General features: G+C 34.1%; 1 protein-coding gene and 1 long non-coding RNA gene across 3 annotated transcripts in view; both read right to left on the bottom strand.

The window, feature by feature from the left end:
* LOC126867694 (uncharacterized) overlaps positions 1-26,060 on the bottom strand; it is a 226,174-nt gene extending 200,114 nt beyond the window's left edge. The window contains exon 1 of one of the 2 annotated variants that reach the window (XM_050622501.1): positions 20,968-26,060. In XM_050622501.1, the coding sequence (XP_050478458.1) occupies positions 20,968-23,278 (2,311 nt within the window). In that variant the 5' untranslated portion in view covers positions 23,279-26,060. The remainder of the gene's footprint in view (positions 1-20,967) is intronic. The other variant, XM_050622500.1, reaches the window with a different exon arrangement.
* LOC126867702 (uncharacterized) lies at positions 581-2,284 on the bottom strand. Its single transcript, XR_007690394.1, has 2 exons — positions 1,376-2,284; positions 581-894 (listed from the first exon to the last, which is right to left on the bottom strand). It is a non-coding gene; the product is annotated as an uncharacterized LOC126867702 (long non-coding RNA).
* Positions 26,061-27,563: the final 1,503 nt, after the last annotated feature.

Here is a 27,563-nt window from a genome sequence, read left to right on the forward strand (position 1 = left end):
AATTCTATCATTTCGGAAAACATCAAATTACCTCTTTTTACAGTCTGTACAAAGTCTTTTAAAGTTTGTACAAAGCTTTATCAAAAAATATTGCCCTATATCTCTCTACTACTACTCGAACATATATATCCATATGTATCCATTTTATGCAACTATGAATCTTCAACGTTTTCTATAATAAAAAAGCAAGTGCAAATTAGTCATCGTGTTATAGTTCAAGCTATCTTGTTCTTCTTCCAAGAAATCCGAAAATCCGTGAGGACGTATACGAAACAGGATGCAAATCCTACTACTTGTACAGCTTTAGATATCTCAGAATTCACGAAATTGTTATAAATCTGTTTCAGAGGCATAGAATGCACGTTGTCTACCAAAACGTGTATGTTACAAGTTGGAAAGTTTGTAAAGCGGTAAACGTGCACAGCACGTGTAACTCTGTGATATCAAACTAGATGATGTAATCATTCAAATAGATATGACTCTAGAACGCTTCTTGTATGATTTGAGACAATTGAGACACACGATGAAATTTAATGGTGCAGGAATATAGAGAATATGCATAGTATTCATATAAAAAGTCTTTTTCACAATACCATCAGAAACTTTATTTTACATAATCGATCTTTTACAATTACATAATTCTGTTGAATCAAAAAACGTTTAAAATGTAAGAAACATCTGTAACGGAGGTCTACGACTTGCCGATCGTAACAGCTTCCATCAACATTTCGTTCATCCAATACTTTTTCAATAATCGTTGTATCGTGTTTTTGTATAATTACCGTGTACAAGTCTAACGCGAGCAATTGAACGCGCAAATAGAGGTCCTCTAGCATCCAGCACGTAATTCCTGTTATTTGTCACCGAGATTCAACAGTTCGATTCATCGCGATGCTGCGTACGTGAACAATATGGAAAAAGAAAGAAAACATCAGGCCAGAAAAACATTACCGTGCACTGTTTTTTCTTTTGTTTTTTCCTTTGAAACATATCGCGTTAACGATGTTGTAAACAGGAATTCACTAACGTCCGATATATTTTGTTTCATACTCTTCTAATTTGGTTTATATTAGATTCTCTATTATGATTAGACCGTGGATGTTTATATAAATTCGTAGCTTTATTTAACATTATAACAGAAATACAATTATGAAAATTGAACTTAAATAGAAATTTCTTTCATTCAATACAATCATAACTCATTTATTACGTTAATCCTTAACAATATAAAAGAAACTATTTTCAATATCTTTACACATTATATTCTATGCAATCTGTGTATTTCTACACTTTTAAATTTATTATAAATGTACAATTTATTCATAACTCATGATAATGGTTTAAATTTAAATTACGTTTGTAGAATACGTCTTACATTTGTCACCAGGGGGCCATCAATATCAACATAGTTCCTAGCGATGTTAATGCTTCCTCACTAGTGGTCACATTGACACTGTTTGTTTTTATAAATATAACTCCAACACAAGTTTTCGTATCCCAGTAGTGTCTAAGGTACAGATCTGTTAGTTGTGCCTTACTGAAGAGTCCATACTGGCAGATCTCGGACGAAACACTACTTTTCTCTCTTTCCTCCACTTCCTTTATTTGTCCACCTACATCCATCCATCGCCCTTCCTCTTCGCATTAACATCACAGCGGGCATGGATTGACAGAAAGGAAGATGGAGGGGATTGATATGGGCGACGAGGAATTGAAGGAGTGCTGAAGAATGGATATGTAAATATAGGTGTTCTTATTGTTCTTGCAGCACTCCTTCACAGCATTCCCCCAAGGGGGCATCCATGTGCCAAATGTTAGGGGATGCCTGTCCGAAACCTTGGGAAACGTCGGCTTGAGATTGGTAGAAGAAATCCGGCCTTGGATACTGCGCAACAATGTGAGACATTGAAGATGGGAGGGAGGACCATCCCCACTGCACAATATTCCTACCATGTATATACACTAATGTGTCTTTCCTCCCTCTTCATTTGTTCCATTGTGTCTAAGACATGAGTTTGCTGGGTAACCTTACTGATGAGTCCACTAGCAGGCTCTGGACGAAATACATTTTTTTTTCCTTTTCTCTCCATCTTCTCCATCTTCTCTTTCAAATATCCGTGATAATTATAGCTGCTGGCTGTAGATGTCGCTTGCCGGTGTACTGCTGTATTTTCTTCTTTTTACTCAGATGTCGTGGAAGAAAAATCGGACTTCGGAAAAATACGGGCGCCGAGATTTGAATCCGGGATCCGAACGTTCGTAGTCTAAGGCGCTAACCACTGCGCTGCCGTCGTTCGACGCTACATAGTGTCGAGTGGTGATATTTGCGGTGTCGAATGCCGCCACAGAAAGAAATCTCGGTGTAGGTGTGCTTTTTGAACGAAAAACGCGAATTCGTTGTTCACACTTTTCGTTAGGAAAGTGAGGGTGGTGATCCGCGATGCCCATTGGTTATAGCCAACGTTAATAAATGAAGATAGGAGGAGGAAGCCTCCTACAAACATGGCTCGTGGGTGACATTGTTTATTGGAAAAATAACTTCCCCCTTTTTCCGTAATTTGTAATAGCACACAATAAACCTAAGGTTTGTTCTAAGGACTATCCGTAAACCGAAAACACTTACAGGATTAGAGATTCCTTCAAGCTATTAAGATTACTTCAAAAGAGTCAGTTTATACTATATAGTATATAGTAGATCAGTATATAATATATAATAGATCAGTATATAGTATAAAGATTCAGACGGCGCACGGACCATCTTACGCGCCGTAACTTAGAGAGTTATAAGAATATACGTAAAATAAAGTTAAACATCGCAAAAGTAACTTAATTAGAAATGATTACAATGTATGATGTATAATATAATGAATTCAAATTATCTAAAAAATATTACAATTTTATAAAGATTTTACTATAAAATGTTTTAAAAAGAAGCTGATACTATTGTATAGTATTTTCAAGCATTTACGAACACTGATGGAATTATTAGGTCTTAGTTAAAGACAAATTAAGCAAAGGACGGAACATAGAAGTATTTAACACTGAAGCTTTCGAACTAAATTGAAATTCTAAGACTTTTTAATTTTCATGCAGAAATTCATTCTTTTCCTGAATTAAAATTCTAACTGATATACTAAATAAATGTTAAAAATTTTGATATCAATGAAAATATCACAATTCAATCAAATAAGATTTCAATCACAATATAAAATGTATAAAATTTAAATTAAATTGTAATGTCGAGCGTGTAATTTTCATACTGGTAAAAATGTATGAACGTGAAAATAAATTTCCATTATATTTTAACAAATTGTCAATTTCTGAAAACATGACACTTTGTTATAAAAAGATTAATACCTGTTCTTTGTAGCTTATAACCTTTTAAACAATACCATGTCATAAATGAATGCTTTGATACTGGAATAGTAGGTAGAAGTTGCTTGGTGTAACTGTAATAGATGAGTCAATCGAACGGAAGTTAGCAACACAAAAGATCATTTGTATTAATTATCACGCATGACCGTTATCATTTGTACTCTATTGTACTGCAATACAGTACTTTCTGTAATACAGTAATTTCTCAGATAAGAATATCCGAAAATGGTGCCTTTTAAAAGATCTTTTCCAAGTAAAATATTAAATAAAATACTTTTTCCTGTTTATTAAAACATATAAAATGTTTTTAGAAAACGAAATCTTTTATCAGAAAAAATTCTTTTATAAGTAAATTCTTATATAAGTAAATTCGTGCATTGTTAATAGCATAAATTGTAAACCCAGAACTTTTTCTATATAGGATGAATTAATATAAAATAAAATATTAATAACATTTGAAAAAGGATAAGATTCATTTGTAAAAAAGGTTGCTCCTTTCTACATATTTGAATTAAATACTCATTGCCGCTATATAGTATTCTGCTTAACAAATATTTTCAAAAATCACACTTCTTAACCATCTTACGAAAACTAAACAGTGGAATAATGAGTAAAGTTTGCATAAATGCAACATTGTTGAAAAAGGTACATAAAGTAACTTGCATATTGTTTCATCAAGAAACAAAAACTGTACAGTCGATTATTGATCGCCTGTTCCTCATAAATGACCGGTAGTCACCCCCACATCTAGGACCAAGTTCCTTTCAATGGGTCATAGTATTCCCTTTGACACACCATGAAGTTCGACGGCTGTGTAGTGCGACCTAAACCGAATTCAATTGTCCATGAAACGAAACTAATTATTCGTGAGGCAATAACGAAACCTTTTTATTTCTAATTCTTTTTAAATAAAACTTTTACTGAGGTATTTGTCAGATTTTTCCGATTAAAATGAGACCAAACACGATATAGTTTAAATCTCATTTCCATGTATGTACATATATTTAATAGACGAAAGAAAATAAGTTAACATCATTAAATAAGCAAATATGCTTCAAATTACTTATATCGTGTTTGGTTCTGTTTTAATCAGAAATGCTTCGCTATTACACTGATAAAAGATTCGTGCAACGAGAAATGGAAAAAGAAAGAAGTGCGTTGTTGCATTAACATTATCCAACTAATATGTTTCTTTTCGTCAAGCCCACTTTCGGATCTCTCTCCCTCTCTCTTTCTCTCTCTCTCTTTCACTCTCTTTCACTCGGACTTTCCTTCATATCCGGAAAAATGGTGAGTCACATCTATCACATACATACAATCGAGTGCCCTACACTCTACGCGATAATTCATCGTCAGGGAATCGCGATTTTCGATCAATTGCGTATAGTATAGAGACAATAGTGTATTAGATCGATAGATATTTTGCAGAAATCCAAGAAAAACTTCCATGATTTAAAAATGTTAATGTTTACTATTATATAAATAGATACCCTAATTTCCTCAAAATAATGTTTTAGTAAAGTGGATTTAGTAAAGTTTTATACAGATCAAAATAATAATATTAATAATAATAATAAAAAGAAAAATAATCACGAAAAATATATTACGTATATTCTTAAAATTATCTCCCATAACTAGAATGTTAAAAAATTCAAGGAGAATTTAATAATCATAAGAATAACTGAAACATAAATAACTGAAAAGAAAATTATAAATGAAATATTGGTATGTTAACGGAACGTTACACCTTAATAAACTAAATATACACATTTATTATCATATCACTTTTCGTATTCATCCAACACGCCAAAGTCTACTCACACCAACTCAATGCCAAGATGCTAGAAGTTCAATGTTTCCATCTATCCCTAAACAAGTCTCCTTGATGGATTAGAACGACGTCAAAACGATCACGTTCGAATTCAGGACATCCTGTGTACGTCATCGATGTCTCTATCGATAATTCGCCAGTGACTCATGCGCGAGTACCTCGAGTTCGATCTCGAAATAATGAGCTGCCAATTAGCCGGAAATAAAAAGTTCGTCCTTCCGATCGATTCGTGCCGGGAAATTAGGTAACAAGGTACAGCCTGGCCTCGTGCACTACGTCCATTTTTTTCTCCTAGTCTCATTTCAATATTTGTTCCGACATGCGAAATCTATTACCCTGTCATGAAGTAAAATCAACGACGACTCAGCGATCCACGCCTGGCCCATCGCCAAATTCACTTTCGAAGAAGACGTCGTAAAACAATACAGTTTGTGTTCGTTTTCTTCGAAACGAGCATGAAAATCGTACGTACCTGTGTATCGTCGAATCGATATAAACGTAATGTGGTACACAATTTGTAGTTCTTTCGAATTTTTAAATTGATAAGTTAATGGACAGTCGACATGCTCCGTTTTGAATTTTCCGCTTTGACAGGATATTTTCTTTTCTATTCGTCGATAAATTTGGCATACGATATTTTGTATAATCCAGTATCGGAGTTTAATTATCAATAATTTTTATTCTTGAGTGTTAAATATTTTTGTTTTACTAACGACAGTATGTTATTATATAGTAATATTACAAATATTATGAGACGTGTATTATACGGGAAACTGGTGATTCTGGTAGTGAACTGTCAGAAAGTCTCAAAAATTCATACGATAGAAAGGACGTCAAAATGACGTATTTGTACTTGCATTAAATGTTGTTTGAATTAAATGTGAACTTTGTGTTCTTGTATTCTTTGATCAGTTGAAGATTGGTACTACCTAATGATATCTGACATGAATAGAAGGAAAATCAAATTATCTTTATCTTTATCAAACAAAGTCAAAAAATGAAAATAGAAAACATCGCATAGAATGAAAATTTTAGTAGAAAAATATGTTTAAAGTCTTATACAATTCCTTTCCTTTATAGTTTTAATCTTCTTTTTACTTTTTATTTCGCATAGGAAGCAGACTGTGGTAGGTTGTGAGATGTAGTTCTATTTATATTTAATAGAGAAAGAATGATCCGTTTCATAGAAAATATGTATATGTACAAATGATGTAGTAAATACACGAGTTTGGCAAACAACTAACTTTTATGTAGAATCTCGTTCGTATCGTTAGGATTTATTAATATAGTCTAAATATTTTATTCGAGTAAAATAAAGTCGGCTATGCGTATAGACAAATTACCGTCGTGTTTGCTTCCGAAAATAATCCTTGACCGCAGAAAATTGGCCGTGCTTCTTATATGCGACAAAAATAATTTCTTCATCTCCCAAAAGTCATCTTCGAGCGTTATAAAATCTTTTGTGTCATGACAAAATGGAATATTCCAGATATTTTGGTTGCTTCATCACTTGTGAAACTATATTCAAATGAATCAGATAAACATATATATTTTACAATAAATTAAAGTTATTTTTCTTTTACATCTACCGTAAGACGAGGAGTAACATATCATTATACATAAGTAAATTTATTTTTAATTTTTCAAAATTAGATATTTTGCTTTCCGAAAAGAAGTTACCTTTTCCTAAATTTATCATCGAATAAGTTCTACCATTTTTTTTTAGAAAAGATTGATTTCTTTTAAAAATCTTTTCTGTTGCAATGTTTGATTTATCATTAGACTGCAGATATTTATTCATTTATGGAAAATAAATATATGAAAATATATGGAGCGTATAATGATATGTAAAAATATATAAAATATTTCAAGTAAAATACTCGTTGTATTATTTAACCATATTCATAAAAAATATGAACTTACATACATCTGCGATCTATTTGTCACATTTCAAGGAACAGGTGCAGAATGATTCAAGGTATTATACCTTCGCGTTGTAATATTTGTAGTCAAAGGAACTATGGTCGTAAAATAATTCCGGAGATCAAGAGAATGATAATCACCTTTTGAGAACCTTATTAGGATATAAATTTCTTGTACATGAGATCTCATTGCCGAAGCTCAACAATCCGTTTTTAGAGAATCCTATTTTTTGGAGATGCTGACGAGTAAGTTGAGAGTGTAACATCCTACATAAGCACTTCTAGGATTACGCGAACCTTAAATTCGAGGAAACGAGGTGACCTTTCGTTGATAGGATAGAAACTACTTTTCTTCCGTCATCCTTTCCTAACCAAAGACTAGCTTTCTACGATAGAATAAGAAGAATAATCTTCAAAAAATTTAATAAAAATTCCACAATTTGAAAAAATAATTCTTTAAACAGAGAAGTTGTTTAATTAATATTATCCATTAATATATGAAACTGATAGTAATAACTTTATTATTAACTATTATTACATGTATAAAAGTTATCTTAATAAACCACTTAATCTACTGATCGATAAGAAACTAAGGATTTTTAATAACATTCCTCTAATGATTGATAGTTTTATAAATTTAGAAGTTTCTACTCTTTTATAGGTAAATGGAACGAAGAAACAATTATTTTGCTATTCGACAAATATATTTTACTTATATTAAATTTACTTCAATTTGCAAGCAATAAAATGTTCAATCATTAAACCTATACCTAGTCAGAAATTAAATACATGAATTATTGGATATTTTATGGATAAAAATAATTAATATTTAGATTGCGGATATTTCTGCAAATTACATTTTTACGAGAACGATAAAATGAAATTTAAATAGAGATTCGCTTCACCCCCTAAACGGTATAACATATGTTTAACTTTGCACAAAGATCCTCAGTTTCTTAATATGCAGAAGCTAAAATAAAAATAAACATATACTTTGTACATTTATATAAAATTATTTTACAGTACTATAACACATAAATACACAGAAGATAAAATACACAAAAGAAGTTCATTAACTTTTTAATTTTAAATATCTCATCAAACAAGATTCACGTTTTTCTCCCTCAATTTCAAACCATATACGTATACCATCTATTCTGCGGACGCAAAAGCTGTAAAATAGAATCTGTCAAAAGAACGAATCTACTTAACAAGATATTATTGAGAAAAATTACAAAATAATTGCATCCCAATGCACGTTTTCACGTTGAATCAAGCTTCTTGTTTCCGTTTCTGCGCCTCTTTTAACCGACCATTTTGGTCTGAGTTTGGTTTGCGTGCACGTACCGTGAACATACATCGTGTACAACCTGTACCCTCGTTGATACGATGCGTGTTTTGATTAAAGGGAGAAGCCCACAAGGGACTCTCGTTAATCCCTCCTTATCGTACGGAAGAGGCTTTGATACAGGATTGCAAAAACCAGCTTGGATAGCAGCAATTTACTTGCAATGATTAGAACCGCTGCGCACCGCTGCATGTGTAGGTGCTTGAAAAATTTCAACTCTGCGATACATTTACGTTGCATGCCACGTATAAACACGTACCAAAAATATAGTAGGTACGTATTAACCAAATATCATAAATAAGATTTTATCCGACTCCATATTCACCTTAATAATAAGAAGACAAAAGATTTCAGAGAAATCTCGTTTCTATTTGAAGCTGTAAAATATTCCAACAAATATCTATACCAGAAAACCAGGAAATTTGAAATAAAAATTCCTGCACGAGAAAGCGGAAAAATTGTTCAAAGCGAGTTTTTCTCTGGTCAATTTCATGCGGATTTTTACAAACAATCTGGAAGATATTGAAATATAAAGTCCGAAAGACATTGTGCGTAATATTATGTTTTTGTTTCACAGAAATAATAACAAAGGCGAGAACCGATTTCATTCTATTTCGTTCTCTTTTCCTTTAATTTTCTTTGAAACATCTAAATATACTAAATATAAGTTACTAAGTTACTAAATATAAGCGCAAATATATTGTCGTTACAACTAGCACATACTCGTAAAGTTTTAAAGAAATATGAAGTTCGAAGTTAAAATTCACCACTTATTTTTCTAATCTATGGAAGCATGTAAAAGCTGCGCATGTTTTTCCATGATATTTCTTCTTTCACATTTCTTACAAAGTGCAATTTTAAAATTACACCGACTCCGGGGAAAGGTAAAAAAGCAAAATACATTTTAGGTCACGACTCTTTAAAATCTCATTCGACTTATGAAACTAAGGGAAACTAAATAAGAGGAAACTCATCCAGAAAGAAAGATCGCAAAAAGTAGAGAACGATTGTCATAGGTCTGTGCATTTTATTTTTATAACTCTTGAAGTTGACCCTACGTAGCTATGTTTCGTGTCACGATAGTAAACTATTATGAAGTCTTCTGCTATTTTAAAAAACTTCGTGAAAGTAAAAATCATCGTGAATCTCAAAATTCTATTACGCTTGGCAAAAAGTTTCCAAGCAAACATAATAATGTTGAACTAACTAAAAATACTGAACTTCTTCAGATGTAAAATGCTATGATATAAATATGTGTGTACATATATGTAAATATATACGTAAATACAATATATATGGAAAATTTAAACTATAATATTTAACAAATATTGACAAATAGATTGCTAAATATTCTTTTCCCAGTAACATCTCTTCATTTTTTTCTACTATATAAGAAATTAAATTCTTGATTGCATTTTTCGTATTTACTTCTTATCAAACCGATTTAATCTTTCCATGTGTTCTATGCCAGTGAAATTTGATAAATTATCAGTATTAATACAAATTTTTCCGTAACAGCAGTAAATTTCATAACGAAAGAAATTGAATTGTGCAAAAGAATTTAACAAATTGCCATTTGATTGTCCTACGTACCTTAAAATTGTAAAATTATAGAAATTCAAAAGCTATAATTTCTAGTTTGTCGAATTACTAATATTACAAACCATACTTTACTAATATAGTTAATTCCGTAATGAATTATTATTATTAGTGAATTATTAACGCATTCATAAATCATTTGCTTTGGGAAAAAGCTTTAGCTATTCGTTAAAAACCGAAATACAAGATTTCAATTTGTTTCACATCCATTCTTACTGCAGGAAAGATTATGGAGAAAGATGGTTCGAATTCCGCGCGCTGCAAATATCCCGAGAATGTTTAAACGAAACGCGATTTATAGCAGAAGGAATGGCGCTCGCCAATTGTTCCTTTGCCAACGTCAAATGCTGTATCACCCCGCGCGTCTAGCAACAAGTTGATGTTTCCGTTTACATGCAAACGTCCGTACGCTAACGTCGAGATCAAACCGATAGTTACGCGACAAGAACTACTAAACACTTTAGATGTAATGCCAACAGTTCCAACAGAAACGCAAGCAGCGTCGCCAGAACGATATGCGAAATGCGTTTTGAATACGAGCTGGCTGAATTGTTATGTTATAATATCCATTTCACGCTCGAACATTTCGTTCGATTCGTGCACGACGCTTCTGGAACCGATAGAACAGGCATAAATTGCAAACGATTATGATCAGATACTTGGTGGGTTCGATAAAATAAGAGAAACTGATGCGTATCGAGGATTTGAACAATTTGAATAAAATCATTAAGAATTCAAAATGAGTGATTTAGAAACTAATTATCTCTTTATTCTAAAGATCTCAGGATTTCCGCTATCAGATACAAAAAATATATATTTTGCAACATTTTAATGAAAATAAACGTAAAGGCTATACGGAAACAGCGAGATGAATTTATATTTCTCCTGATTTTTCATATCATTTAATGCTTTTCTACTGAAAACAAACAGGAATTGCAAATTATCGTGTTTCTCCTCTTTCTTGATATTAACAAAAAAACACGTCACGTATGATGTCAATGATGACATTCAAGTTAAGGTATGAAATGTATATAAATTTTTGTTCTCTTACTGAACATCAACGTATAATAACAACGAAATACAAGAAAAGTACGAAAGAAGTAGGTCATGTTTTCCTATTTTTTTAATATTTTCCTATTTTTTATATTTTTTTAAACTAAATACGCGTTTCTACCACTTTGTTGAATATTAAAAAAATATTGATTATCGTGATATTAGTTATTTGGTTGACATTTTATAAACCTTCAGAGATTTATTATGTATTTTTTAAAAACTCGTATCTGAATTTAACGAATTCAAATTCTTCAACATTTTTTAAAATAATACGTAGCGTTTCTTTGGATATGGGATTTCAAGGATTTAGCATTATACGTAAAATTAATTGCTGTCCTTTTACACATGTTTGGTATATGAAATACAGATACATATACAAGTGTATATACGAAATATGTATATGGAAGAAGTATATAGGAATGTAATACGAATAATGAAAAAAATAAATAGAACGAAGAATCGAAGAAACGTAGAATATTTTCTAGCGAGTCTAAAGACTTGAAATTATAATTATCTCCGGTTTAGCAAAATTAATATTTTAAATACAGTAATTCCGCCAGTAATTAGCAATATACGAGCACGTTTGGGAAATTAGTTCTGCAGAGTCAGGCTACACAGAAGTTTCTCTTGCTTTGGTAGAATTCTGCCAAATATAGCAAAGCCACAGAATTCGTATCACGCTATTCCACTAATGCCGGTTTTGCAAGAAATTTTCCACATATTAACGCGTTGATCGAATGGTACTGCATAAGAGTATTAATAAAAATATCAAACACAATGCCAGGATCATGAATAATTCATCAAATTTCTCAATTAAAAGATATTTCAAGCACCAACGGACAAACCATTCCAGTTTCGCAAATTATTCTAGCTATACACAATATTTCAAACGACCGCTTTATCAAGGCAATGAAAGCAACGTTGACGAGCATGCCCTTCTATTCAAATATTACATTTTCAGAGCAACCTTTTCAATGTTATGACGTTATTATAATAATTCCTTTAAAACATACAAATTCGATATTTCTTTCAATTTTTATATATCTGTGTTCTTCTGTTAAAAAAAGATATATATTTTACGGGTAAAGTGTTCAGAATACATAAACTAAATTTTCTATAATTAATCTAGTCTGGAAATTGTATATTTCTATCCCGAAATTGTGAAATTACCGATGAGAAAGTACTGATAAAAAATAATTTTGTCATTGTATCATTATATATCAACCGTATTAAAGAAAGAAACAGAAGAGAAAAGGAGACATTTTCCATAAATCACGTCTACTTGACGTTACTAAAATTTATCATAGAAATATTACGACCACATTGTTGGTCGTTATAAATAATCATAATATTCGATGACATTCTATAATACAGTAGCTCGTGTGTGTCATAGAAAACACTCAAACATAACACAATGTAATCCGACAACATTGGTCAAATTACAAACGTACTGGGAAATGTTTAGTACAAGTATACATTTTAAGAAAATATGTAAACAGTCGATTATCTACTCTTCGTAAATCTTGATTATGTCTCTTCGATACCCATGTGCCTAAGGCATTTGAAGAAGGTCAAAGAGATCCGCGCTATTCTATTTATTATAAACAACCTTTTTAATGTACACGGTTACAGAACCGTAAACAGAGACACTCACAGACCCATTTCAAGGTTTGTTTAATCGCAGGATTGATAATTTTCCTCAATTTGAAAGAATAAAACCATGTACATATTTAGTCATTACGAACGTGCATTGATTCGACAAAAAATAGAAGTTATTACTTTGGTTAAATATGTCTATGTATGATGACTTGGAAAAGCTACAAAAAGCTGGAAAAAAAAACAACGTCTCTTATGCTCCAACTTGACAGTTTTCTGTATTATGTACATTCTGCAAATTTTTGCGTTGTATTTCCCATAGCTGAATAAATATCTGCTGTCTAATAATGCAACACACAACGGATTAAAGTACATAAACGCATGATTGTGTTATTAAAACGGCAGCTTTGTTATCATATTGGGAATACCGTAAATTATGTAATAAGCTTTCCACAGCTTACACATATCCAGCATTAGCTAGCAACGCGAAGTACTTACAAGCTCAAAAGTTCCATTCTCGTCTTAACGCACACGCGAACCATTGCCAATCCAATGTAATCCTTCCTTTAGTAGCGACATAGCCGCTAGTAAAATACGATTTTCGCCGTCTCTCAGACACTTTGACGGCGGATATGCCGCGATCAAAAGAGTTTCATTTTGCCTCTGAGAATCTACCGTATTCCGGCTCCTCTCTTGAATATTTAGTGGAGGGTCGCGATGTCTAGCCGTGCCATAGCCGCGACATCTCATTAATAAATGACTATGTGTTTCTTCTATTCCTTAATCCGTCACAGATTTTCCTGTTTTTCGTGCTTAGTCTAAGAACATGTTTAATCTAAACAGAAAAGGGTCTTGATATTTTGATCGATCGGTTACGATTCATCTTTTATTAAAAATCACAAGTTGAAACAGCTATGGTTGATTATTCTGTTAATTATTTAATTCTATCACGTTTCATAAGCATTTCATTCAAGACGAAACGAGATTTAATATATCAATAAATTATTGATAAATTTGTATTCTAGATCACAAATTAATAAGTGATAATTATGCTGCGGTTAATTAATTATGAAGGAATCTATATCTTTGTATTGTATTATTGTACCCTTACGTTATCGTATTATAAAGTATTTAACCTCAGAGAGCGTAGGTTAAATAGATTGTGTTTAATTTATTGGATAGAAATAATTAATTAAAATTGGAATGGAACGTTTCAATAATTGTTTCTGCTCTCATTTTTGTAACGTTATATTGGATCGGCATTTAAACTATATGGTAGTGACAACATTACTTGAAAATAATATTGGACTACAGAATTGCAGATTATTTAAAATTTGATTGATTTAAAAATAGAAATAATTCTGACTCATTCATCTAAATTTGAATATATGAGAATGTTTTTATTTGTAATATCTATGATATTTATTTAGCTTTGTAAAGGTTTATAAATAATTAGACACAGCTTAAAGAGCCTTAGAGAACCTTATTTAGGTCAAAAATAATTCTTTTGTAACATTACCTTCCTAGTTTATTACAAACAGTAGGTTTTAACAGTTCATTGTTTTAAAAAGGAGACCGTACATAACTGTAATTTAAAATTTCCTTGAAAATTTATTGAAATAACAAATTAGAAAAGAAACATGAAATCGAAAAGGGAAACAGGAATAAATCTTACCGAAAAGACTCGAAAATCCTTACAAAAAATTCGTTGCCAGTAGATGTATCTCGCTTCCGTATTTTTTTAACTTAATTTTCTACCCCATTCAGTTTTATGTCACGACACTAAATTAGGATCCTGTTCTATTTTTAAAAATCACATAGCCGCGAAGCTTTAAATCTCAATCTACAGTTTCTATTATTCTTCTCAGTTCTATTCTGGAAATAGTACTTTATTCTAAAGTCATTATTTTTACGTATTTATTGATTTTTCAAATCACTTGTCACACACTTTGAATAAAAAATGCAATTGCTGTATAAGCCATCAATCAAGTTAATCATACCTTAATACTTAATTTTCTTTATTCAGACTACAAACGAATTTCTAATTATTTCACATTTCGAAGGATGATCAAATTTTCTTTTCCTTTTACGACGTAGATATTACGAGTACGCTATTTTGTCTATTTTATACATTTTGTATATTCAATTGTATTCTTTCAATTTTCGCAGCTATACAGTGTCTGTAAAAAGCATTCGCAAGCCATTTTAGTTATTATTTCAGCACTGATTTTGTTACTAATTAATTAGATCCAAGTTTATTGTGTATCATTTAGCAACACTTTTATCTACCTACAAAAATCCGATACTGTGAAAATGAAACGCAGAGCCTGATAAAAAAAAAACAATTGAATATACTTCTCGTGGCCACTGTAAATTTTTCATAAATGCATACACATTTCACAGTCACATGATGACATTCGCAACGTTCCTTAATTGCTAGAACAAAAACACTTGATTTTGCAGCTTCTACGATACATATACAAAACCTATTCTGCTAATTCTGTTACGTTAGAAAGTTTCGATTCCCCTTGAAATGAGACCTCAATAAAGCCTGCATCATCTTTCAACGGTTAAGAGACAAAAGTAAGGACCAGAAACCAAAACAAATCCCATTGTCCTTTTCAATCGTTCGTAGCCCAGTTTCACAGGGAAGTTTGACGAGAAAGGAGACTGTGCCAATTATCTCGTCCTTTGAAAGGTTCTGAGAAGAAGTCGACGATCATTTCCCGCAGAGGGACAAGAAACAAGACCAAAGTCGAAAGACAACTGCTGAAAGGGAGATTGTATCAACGAGATTCGTTGCGGAGCTTTCCGCTGATTTTCACGAGACTTCCTGGTAGAAGGAGCGGTACTAATCTGTTTGGCTGAAAGCCCGTCACCAAGGACCAACGGCTGTCTGCGACGGTCAGATGAGACGGCCATGACGACGTCTGCCCAAAATTATCCCGCTGTTTTCCCGCAATCAACTTTTCTCAGACCGTTTCCTCAGTACGTAATTATTTTCGATTCCTTGACTTTCAAATTCCGGAAATTGATTATTACATAATTTTCTTATATTTCTCGCTAATCTCGCTAAAGTAGGTATTTTGAACAACGTAGAAAAGACGATCAGCGGGATACTTCTTGTATCGTTTCATAAGTTTCACCATTTTTTTCCTTGTCAAAAAAAAAAAAAAGTATTATATGTAAGCGATGATGTATCAATAATGATAATGATATTATGATATTCTTCCTCTTTTCAATTATGATATTGTATTTTCTATACTATTTTCTTCTCTATAATCTTTTTAATTATTTTTTAAATACTTCGATGCAACCGATACCAATCGATATTTAACTAAAACTAAGATAATCAGAAAACAGAATATTCTCTCTGTATATCGTAACATAAATATATTTCAAATATCTTGAAATTGAATATAGAAATATCGGTTTGATCTTTACCTTGTTAATTACACTTATTCCTTTATCGACGAACCAGCTTCCTCTACCGATATGTGTACACAATTTGAAACGCGCAGCATTCCACGTTAATCGAATTAGCCAAAGTATTATCGATTAGTTCGACGATTTATTCGGTTTATTTCCAGGTTGCAAATTCGTTTGCGACGTTATCGAACGATAGCTGAAATGTCAGCAAGCGTTTAAAAGCCACTTTAATCCGACCTTTATTTCGCTGGACATTTGGTTGAAATACCCGGCTCGAGAAATCACTAAAAGCTTCAAAGAGCGCGTAATCCAATTTCCAATGAGAATTGAATGTCCGCTATATCTAACAACTTACGTGATCGTGACCAAGTTTTCAATGACATATACTCCGTTATTATTTCAACTTTTATTATCTATCGAGAAGAATTTCATGGACAAACATTCAAAACATCTACGTACCTGTACACTGTAAAAATTATTGTCTGGCCTTTCAAAGATTAGTATTTTTCTGCCTCCTATGCGTCTCATAAATGTTCGTCCTATAAATTTATGTTTAATTTATGTTAAAGTTGTGATTGATTTGGATTCATTATCATAATTAATTGCGTTATTAATGTATCGTTTAAAGGAGAGCAATTGCACTAGTTAAACTAGTTCTTACTTTGGAAATCAATATTTGAACGGATGGAGGGCATTGTTATTGGAATATCGATCATAAATTATATGAATTGGCAGAAATTACACCCATTTCTTTTATAACTGTCATAAAAGTTACGATACTTGTATGGAATCTAAAATTTTCTATGAAAACATAGAAACAATCAAATGAGATGCCTCCAATAAAAGCATATTACAATAAAAAAATTATTTAAAAAGATGATAAAACGAACTATAGAAATAGAATTACGGTTACAATAAAAAGTATGTAATTCTAAGAAATTGATATTTGGAAAAATATATTACCTTATTAGTTGGAAAATATATTTATTGATTTGACGTTAAACTTTAGCGTCACTTTAAATCGCCGGTTCATCTCTTCGTGCAAATTAAAATTGAAGAAACGAAAGGAAATAAAATGACACAAAATATTAATAACGGCTTATAACATGTGTTCCTGATCGGTTATTACTTTTATAAATTAATAATTGAACTAATAACTAATAGTTTCGGACGAACATTTCGGAAGAAAGATTCAAACAGACTATAATTTTATAATCTCGATAGAATGGTCTTCGTTTACATACCCATCATTTTCAGAATATCTATTAGAAACTTCTTGCAAAGTCCAACATTCTTTATAAATTCAAACAGTGACTTTTACCTCAAGGAGGCAATCTCATCAAGCAGATACGTTTCAAATTCAAATAACGTGGAATCTAGAATCGCCAGGATCTTTTTCTTTTTAGTGGATTTCTTTCGTATCGGGATTACGAGAATATTTCTCTTCTAGTAAAAACTGATCCTACAGATTCCACAAATTCTACTCTATATTATAAAGGAGGAACTCTTATCGTATAACTATTCTAATTATATCGAAGAAACTAAGATTCTTCTACAAGTTAATACTTTATTAAATTAAGTTGCACCACTGAAACTTAATACTTCCGCCCCTATTCCGTTTTCTGGTACTTTCTTCAAGTTTTCCTCCTTTTCTTTAAAATTTGATCAGTATGATCGAATTTCCTCTCTCTCTCTCTCTCTCTCTCTCTCTCTCTCTCTCTCTCTGTTTATCTGTACGAAAAGAATGTACGAAAACCAAGAATCATTTTCATATGTATATTTGTACACTTTTATGTGTATATGTGAAACTGCATGAAATTTTATGTGTATATGTTATGTATTGATCGAAATTTTCAAATTTTTGTTCTATGCTTTTACGAATAGACCGTGGAAGTTTATATACTTACATATATGAAATTTAGATGTGTTGGAATGCTGAGAATGTGCATAAAATATATAAGGTATTTAGAATAAAGTACTGCTTATAAATAATTAATAATAAAAGAATAATTTCACGAGAATTCTTCACACGTAAAACAGTGTGCAAATTATCTATGGTATTGTGATCGATCTAAATGAAAAAGCTGACATCTCCTACAATTGACGTTTCAATGTAAAGAAGGTACGAGAGTATCCACTGTAGCGTAAACGTAACAGATTTTATATGAAAATTCATTAAGTTGGTCTTTTGGTAAAGCTTGCGAATTATAGTAAAATAAGTCATTGGAAGGAAAATTTAAAATGCAGATTTTTTTTTGAAATCCTTCATATTTAGTTTCTGGATATGTGTTTCGTTACCCAACGAGCGATTTCATGTACAATAATATACATATGTTTCTAAACTTGTCCTTCCCATTTCTCTAAATATTCGAAACTTGTGACATTTTAAAATTTAAACACATACTCATAAAGATAGTCGTAAAATAAAATCTTGAAAAAGAATTCACTTCCTTTATCGATTATTTATACCTTTAAGTATATAATTTTCTGGTCAGATTTTTCTTTGGAAAGGAAATCAATCGATCATAACTTTCCCCTTACAGGAAAATTTAATAATTTAATGATCATAGTTCTCCATTCCTAGAAGACATAAGAATTAAAAATTACAATAAATGCTTGATAATAACGACTCTAGTAGAATGATAAAGATAGTAAAATACTAACTATGAAGCTAGCCTTGGTTTCTTACAAATTTCTAATCCAAATCAAATTTCTAAAACAGCTATCTCGAAGTACTAAACGAAATTCCTTATCTAATCTATAATTCTAAAATTAATATCATTTTTATTATTTTGATAATAAGTACTTACGTTGATAATAAATAATACTTCTCTAACTAACTATTACAAAGATTACTGAATATTTTATAACGATTCTTGTCATTTTTACCAACAGTAATAGAGGAAATAATATAGGTATAAGAAGTAATATATAAAAAGTACAAGAACAGAAATTAAAGAAAGAAATGGATAACATTTCTCTATCATAAAATAATATTTATATTATAGCTCATTATATTCTACTCTTTTTAACTAAAATATCTCATTTCGAAATATACGAGAAGTCTGAAGTTTTACCATTTTTGTGTCGTCATTTTCCTTCGTGCAATTTAAAAACATTTAATTATCGTTTAATATCATGTTTAATACAACTTTGATTAAAAGAGAAAAACACGGAGAACTACGTACCCTGAAAAATGAACAAATGCCAAATACAACATTTTAACTAAGAACAGTATCGTATTTACTGTTTAACAAATCGTTTCCAAAGGATTAAACGGGTCTTCTACATTTAACGAAGGAAACCAACATTCGCCAAAAAGCTCCTACACTACCATCTCAAATCGTTTGCATGGAAATGATTTTATTTTATCCCATGCGATTTCTTGAGGATTTACAGCGCCTGCCACGCAAAAACACACGAGGGACCCATCGATTAACCCAACGTTCATTTCACTTGTGCTTCTTTCTTTCCTTTAAACTCGCCTGCGTCCATTATTAGCCTCGTAGCATCGAGCAACGACATTGTTCGCGGTGTAATACTAACAAAACGGCAAGTTGCGACGTATAACGCGAAAGTTTCGTCATAACGCCGAAGATGAATATTTCTAGAACGTGAAGGAAATCCAACGTCGCGTAAACACGGCGGGATAGCGGTGAATAGGAAGCTGAGCTTTTAAAGGGCAAGTTTTCGCATTAGCGAAAAGACGTAACGTAACCATGGTCACATGCTTCAAGACAATTACGGACACTTTGACACTGCGACACGAAATCGTCGAAATTCTGTGGCACTTAAAAGAGTTCGTTTCTCGTAGCAGTCATTTCCCTTCGTCTTTCGCTTTACGTAGTTCTATCTCTTTGTATAATTACGAAGTAAGGTTCGGTGCAAAGCGTTTTAATAGTGCTGTCACTTCGAAGGAAACTTGTCGCTTTTAATTAAATGTGCAATTAACAGAGTACGTTAGTGGAACTATCTATCTTGGAAAATGTTCCGGAAGATTAAAAGTTGGTTGTCTTTGCTTTTGTCAGCGTGTTGTTTTTTTTTTTTTTTTTTAATATAATAGCGATAATACATCGTTAGAGGATGATGACGATTACTTATTTATCATTTATCTTTAGTAGATGAGTTTATCGTAGTTATTTTCCTTACCGAGATGCGTTAAATTCACATAATTTATTTCGAGTAGGTAGAAAATTTATTTTAGATGTCGTTTTTAAAATTTTATGCTTTGTAACTGTTTCACTAAATGGAAGAACAGTAGTTTAACGAGAAAAGTATCCATGTATAAGTGCAACAATTAATACCGTCTTTTTTAACCATACTAGAATTATATCATACGTCGAATAATTTTACTCTAATTTTCTTAAACTAAAATTTCTAACACTTAATGAAATATTTGCATAATTTTATATATCCAAGAAATAATGACTACACTTTTCACTATGATCAAATAGCGATAAGATAACTAAGAATTGAAATAATTTTTTAAATCTAAAATAGTTTTAATTCAAAGAAAAAAGCATTCACGTATGTGTACATAAAATATTTTTATCCAAAATACTCGATATTAATATATGGAATTAACTATGGATTAAATAAATTGCGATATTTAAGAAGCATTTTGGTCGTCCTCATTAATATCGTCTCCTCTGCAAATTTTAAATGAAAGCAACTCTCTGACAAAACAAAATTAGAGGCCTATTCATTACTTGCACCACATTGAGTTCCGTCACGACAAAGCATCTTTCACACTTCACAGCGTGCTTCTGCATTTCAAAAAGACCGACAAAACATCAAAGTAGTTCATTTCTTACCTTGCGTGCTCCGTTCCTTTTTCTTCCGTCGCAGTCTCCTCTTTTGCACTTTCTCCTTGTAATTAGATGACGAAGAATCGTCGCAACCCGCCGCTTCCTGTTTCTCCGCTATCTTCTTCGCCTCCTCCTGCCTCTTTTTCAGCAGCTCGTACACTCTCTTAAAGTAATCTCTAGCAATGTCCTCGTTCGATTTGTTCGTTAACACGCCTCCACTATTCGAACAGTCGGTATTATCAGCAGATTGTTCATCGAGATTTCCTTTCGAATCACTTCGCTCCACGCATTGCCCCAAAGATGGCAATTCCTCGCTACCATCCACGATCTTGAATGTGTCGCTTTTCTTCACATTCGACCGGGCGTATAGCTCCTTATAGTCATTGAAGGCCTTCTTGGGAATTGTGCTGTAACCACAATCCGGAGAATTCACGTTAAAGGAATTAGTTTCATGATTCTTCGCTTGAACCTTCGCTAATATATGATTCCTAGACGTGTCGGGCTTCTTATCAACAACCAGATAATTTTCCTGTAAACTGGTACTTGGCCTATCGTTGACAGAGCCGTTAGAAGCGTCGTTAGAAATCACAGTGAACGAATCGCCCAAGTTAACCCGACCATCATCCGAAGTTCCTTGATTCTCGGGACTATTTCCTTGTTTCAGTAATGGATTCAAACAATTCTGCAAGTTCTGACAGACTTTGCAATTCTTAAAAGAACACAGATCCGTCTGAAGATCTTTCCATCTCGGTTTACTCATAAAGTCTTCCTCTTTGACTTCTCTGGCGTCTGATTCGCGATGCTGTCTCTCGTGCTTCTTTCTCTCCTTGTACTGGCGCCAGGACTCTTCAACGGTGTCCTGGCACCCGACACGCCTCGGAGGATTCTCCTGCTCCGAGTCCAGGCTGCCTCCCATCTGGCCCAGCAACACGTCGCTCTTCGTTTTTCGGTAGAGCTTCCGTTTCTCCGCGGGCTCTCTCGTTTGGGAACTTTGTCGACGATTCGTGCCAGTCGTTTCCGCGGCCTCGAGGATCGTCTCGCTCCTGGAACGGCGGTACGCTTTTTGCCCGAACGAATCTTTGGAACGCGACCTGTCGGACCTCAACGATCTCTCCCTCTCGATCTGCCTGCTGCTGCCCGCTTTCTGCCTGTCCTTCTGAAGAATCTCAGGATCGAACCTGATGACGCTCGTCTCGCTGCGCACCTTTCGGGTACGATAACCTCGCGGATCCTCCGGTTGCCTGTAATCCGAGTACCTCTTCTGAATTCCAACGCCTGGACGCGTGTTGCTCCGACTCAGACTCCTCGACTGTTCCAGTTCCATCCTCTGTTGAATCTTCCTTCTCAGAAACGATCTCACCCTTTCTAGCTCTTCGTTCTCAATCTTCCTGCTAACGTTGATGTCTTCCGGTTTCAAAGTCTCGTCAGAAGCTTCGTGCGATTCGTTGTCCACGGAATTGTTCTCATCGTTGCGTCCTCTTTTGCTTCTCACATCTTCCTGCCTAATTGCTTCTCTGAGACGGGTCAAACCGTCTTTGATCCTCTGACTAAGAATCTCATCGTCGTTCTCATTAATTTTTAATTGTGGGTCCTCGTTAGGTTCTTCTTCCTCCACGTGCACCAATCTTGGCAGAGTCTCGCTATGACTCCTCAGATAAGCCTTCACCTTCTTACACCTCTCCTTGGCGATCTCCTCGGCGCTCTTTCCCACGGTATTCTTATTTCTTAGGTCGTCTATAATTTGCTGTCTTAGATAATCTCCTATGGAATACCTTTTCGAATTTGCCTTCTCGTTGCTCTCTCTCGACGCGCTCTCGCAACCACCAGAATGTCTACTCTTCTTTTTCTTCTCCTTCTCCTTCACCGTGACTTCGCTTTTTGATTTCCGCGGTTTGTAGCCAAATTGAACAGATCCAAACTTCGTACTGAATCCGTCCACGTTCCTGTTCCCTTGAGCAGGAAGCGCAATCGTCGAAGACGCGGAGGAAGATGAAAAGGACGAAGGAACGGTAGAAGGTTTCTCGCTTGCGGATCTGCTGCTTGGAAACTCCTCGTGCGAGCTGAGACCCTCACGAAAAGAGCCTCTGGCCCGCTGCGCTGTTCGTCCAGTCGTCTCGACCAGGAGACGACCATCCTTGTCCAACAGCTGGATGACAGGAAGCTTGTCCGCGGACGTGGTCAGCTCCCACTCCCAGTGGAGCGGCTTGTCCAGCTTCAATCTGATGATCGGTTCCGTAGGTTCATTGGAAGACGAAGAATCCGGATTGACCAGGCTCGACGACGACGTGGCTGTTATAATCGGGTGAGCGTTCTTCATGTTTCCGGTTCTCGCGCTCTCGTGCACAAGCCAAAGCAGTTTTCGTTCTTGCGCCGCGCCGGGTTCGATCACCTTCGCAGCTCGAGGGCCACCGTAAACTTTTCGTCCCCCTTAACGATTTCAGCGAAACGATCACCTCGATGTTTGGACCGAGTTGACTTTTAACTTACAGGATGATGCTTCGATATTTTTAACCATATACGGGAAATTTCAATTAGTTTGGTTCCTATCGATCGTATGATGAATTAACGTGATCCCTATCGATCGATTCTTTTGATTGTGTAATCGATTAACGCGATTTTTGTCGCTCGACTCTCTTGATTATACGATTTATTAACGTGACTTTTGTTGTTTGATTTTTACTTTGTACGGAGCTTCCTTAATTGTTTTATCTCGCGGTTAAATTTAAAAGATTTTTCATTTTCCAACCTTATTTTTTTTTTATGGTTACATTTAAATGATTTTCATTTTGTAGAGGGCTTCTTTCTATAGTCAAATGTAGTAGTGACTTTTTCTTCCTGGGGGCTTCCCTTGCTTTCTATTTTTACTTTATAGCCAATTTCAAATGGTCTATTTTTATTTGGAAATCAAGTTTACGTGAAATCTTTAGTTACTGTACGCATTGATTTATATCAGAATTTTAATATAACTTGTTCTTATTTTTGAAAATTAGAGAATAAAAGCTCGTCACCTCGTGGAAGTATCAGTATGCTGTTTTTTTCTTCGATGAAGAATATTTACAGAAATACCAAGTTCGATAGTGGGCAAAAATTAGCAAACATTTATACTGGCGAAAATTCTTTTTCGTATTATACTCGATCATTGATTTCGATTGGAATATCAGAGCGTAACAGAGCCAAGATTTATATTTCCACAACTCGAAGCTGAATATCAATATTCAAATGTTCATTTAGACAGTTATCGATGTATGTATGAATATTTCTTCGCCATAACACGCAAATATTTGTACGTATAGAGAAATATTTTCAAAACGAAATGCAGTTATTTTGATCGAGTACCGTTGCAGCCACAAACTTCAAAATTGTTGCTAGTTCTTCCAAACGAATACTTGAAACACACTCGATACAGCTTCTAGATCCGCGAGAAATATATACCAATATTCACTGACATATTCACATCGTTCTACATCTTGCTATATTTTTCGTTCTTCGTACATATAATATTTCTCCTTTTATTCGAAAATTATTTATGAATTAAATTTCAATTTCAATCTCACTTTAACCGTCACTTAACTGAGTTTTACCTTCGAATTAAAAACTGTTTTTAGATTAAACCTCTGCTTGAATTTCACTTTGCTTTTCACCATAAAATATACTTGTTTTTACTTAAAAATTGTATCAGAATTAAACATTGGATATCATCTCTGTACCTTACGGTATACCCATTTTTATCTGAAAATTATCTCTTATTATCCATTATTATCTCTTTTTATTTCAAATTTATTTTAAAATCAAACTTTCACATTTATTTATATTTATTTATTTCTTTATTTCAATATGAATACATATATATATATTTCTCTCGTTAAATATCCTTTAAAAATTCGAAAAATGAAATGTTGATTGAAGACGAAAATATGTTCGTCACGTAGGAAACACTGGATCACTTATTTACTTTACTACCATTCCGGTTAATCAATCGATCGATATATCAAAGATCGCACGATCAAACATCGTTCTACATTCGTTCACGTTTGCTTGTTCACCGATCCACGTTTCGATCTGCAAGTTACTCCAGTTGCTCGCAGACGCAACCAGCATGATATCCGGCGCGCATGAAACGCGATCGAGAATTATTGTTCGATGGCGAATCGAACGGACGCGCGTTACGTCGCTTATGTAACAGCCGACCTCAGATGCTTGGCAGCTTGTCAGAATCGAGGGAGTCTGACTTTGGGATGTTTCCGAAACCGCTTCATATCGTATTCACTATCCTCTGTTTCGTTATATTTGCGTTTATTATTCACGAATCAGCTCGCGAGTTCTCCTTACGCGAAGAACGAGCGTCAAGACTGTGGAGAGCTGCTTGTTCCCTCTTGAGAAACAGGAAACACGTTTGTGTGAAGCTATAGAAGAATAGTTTTTCGTAGCTTCTAAGAGGAAACCATGACAGAAAAAGTGAACGAATGTGGTCTGCTGCGAACTTTCAACGATGATTGTACAATTTTTAACACTTAGATGTACGTTTCAACGAAGACCTTTTAATTTGTTACGTACATTCGTGAGAAAGTATTTTTTGGAAGCTAAATATTTAGATATCGTTAAATATATTCAAGCACCGTAGCGACTTTATTATAACTATTTTCAAATTTTACAACGATATTGACGTTGCTCGTGAATATTTTATAGAATTAGCTTTAAGAAATAACCGTGTAAAAAAATGTCAGTCGCTTAAAACTTGGATAAACGAAATGACACAGTTTGCGCTCCGTGTGATCACACGTTGCGTTACGTCCTACATAACGTTAACGTAATATAACTATAGTATCGATCCACGGTACATGCTATGTTCCAATATAGAATCACGATGTCATTCAATTCAAAAGGGCAACTTATTTCCCAACTTTACGGCACAACATCCACTTTCAACGAAACTAGCACAGACCGAACGAAGACCGGAACGTATGAAACTATAATCCAAAGCCAACCACCTTCTAGAAATTTCCTAAAAACTCAGATATGATGTCACGAGTAACTAAAGCGGAGCAAGTCCAGCACGACGTTGCGCGAGGAGACATTGAAATAGACGTCTGGCAAGAACCTTGCAACGTTCGCCGTTGGTCCATCGGAACTGTCGACGCAAAGAAATGGTGGTTCGCGGCGGACGCCAAACCACGCGTGTTTACAAGCAGCCGGTTATAAATAATCACGCGTGAAATCGCGGTTGGTGCCGAGATTTTTCCAACGGGATCGGCTAAGCTCTCGATCTCGTCTTTCCCGGTCCCTCTTTCCGCTTCGTTTCTCCATGCTCGTTTAATACACCCACGCGTTCCAGGAAAGGAGCCTCGTTTCCGAAGCGATTCGACCGAATCGCTAAGCAAATATCGCGGCCGGAACAACGGGAGCCCGATCTCGGGGCAAGATCAATAAACGAAAAAGCGAACTCCGCTAGGGAAAGGGACCAACGAGTGGAAGCTCGTGGAAACGAAGTTGGTTTCCTTCTTCGAGGTACGCGTCCACTTGCACGCACAGTAAACTATCGCGAGCTGCTTTCTTCGGTATTTCTCGCAAGTGGACACTGATCTGATACTGACTCGGGTAGTCGTCCTCAACGCAGTGTCCACTTGAGAGAAATACTCGAGAGAGAGAGAGAGAGAGAGAGAGAGAGAGAGCTGCAGGCGATAGTTTTATTCTTAAGTACCTTTGCTAAACTGGCTTCACGATTGCAACAGCGCTAACCACCACCGAAGACCAAGGTGTGTCCTGGTTTCCATCGAGAACTTACCGCGAGCCACTGTGATACCTACATATCTCAAAATATCTCGGAAGACATAGCTGGTGGCCCGTCGGAAACGAAAAACTCGCTGCCATACCACTCGCAGCTGTTATCCCGTCGTGCTCGTCGATTCTTGACAAACGGCCAACCGTGTTCAGGTAAACGTCAGCGAGTCTCCTGATCGAGCGGAACGACGAGGACAGACAGTGAGTCGGAAGAACGAAGAAATTGGGGACAATAGAACTCTACTTAATTGCTCATCTATTCGTGTTAATACGAGGACATAGCTCCATACTTGTTATTGCTTTGTGTAAAAGGGGATTATTTAAATATCGCGTCGCTTGTTCTACGGGAATATGGATCATTTATTGTAGCTTAAAAATAAATAATAATAATAATAATATTAATGTTTGTAGATGAGCTACGGTGGATCACGAAAGCAATCGTGATTATTTCTTTAATAATAATAATAATAATAATAATAATAATAATAACGTTCGTAGAGGAGTTAAAGTGGTTCACGAAGCACTCGAACACTTATCAAAGAATTTTTTTATGAATATGTTATGTGCATTATGCGACATTTCTTGAAATTTCACGAACGCTGTAATGAGACACGATTATCGTGATGATAATAGTAAAATTTGAAATCAATTGGAAAATGTACATGGAAATTGTAAGGCTACACGCGAAACTACACTTAATGAAAAATTAGTATACGGCATAAATAGTAGTTTTAAACGTACAATTAGTGTTAAAGGTGGTTTCGCTACGTATCGTGGCTTATTAAAATACGTATAGTGCATAAATACTTTGACGATCTTTACAA

The sequence above is a fragment of the Bombus huntii genome, chromosome 7 (assembly GCF_024542735.1).
Source record: "Bombus huntii isolate Logan2020A chromosome 7, iyBomHunt1.1, whole genome shotgun sequence".
Lineage (NCBI taxonomy): Eukaryota > Metazoa > Arthropoda > Insecta > Hymenoptera > Apidae > Bombus > Bombus huntii.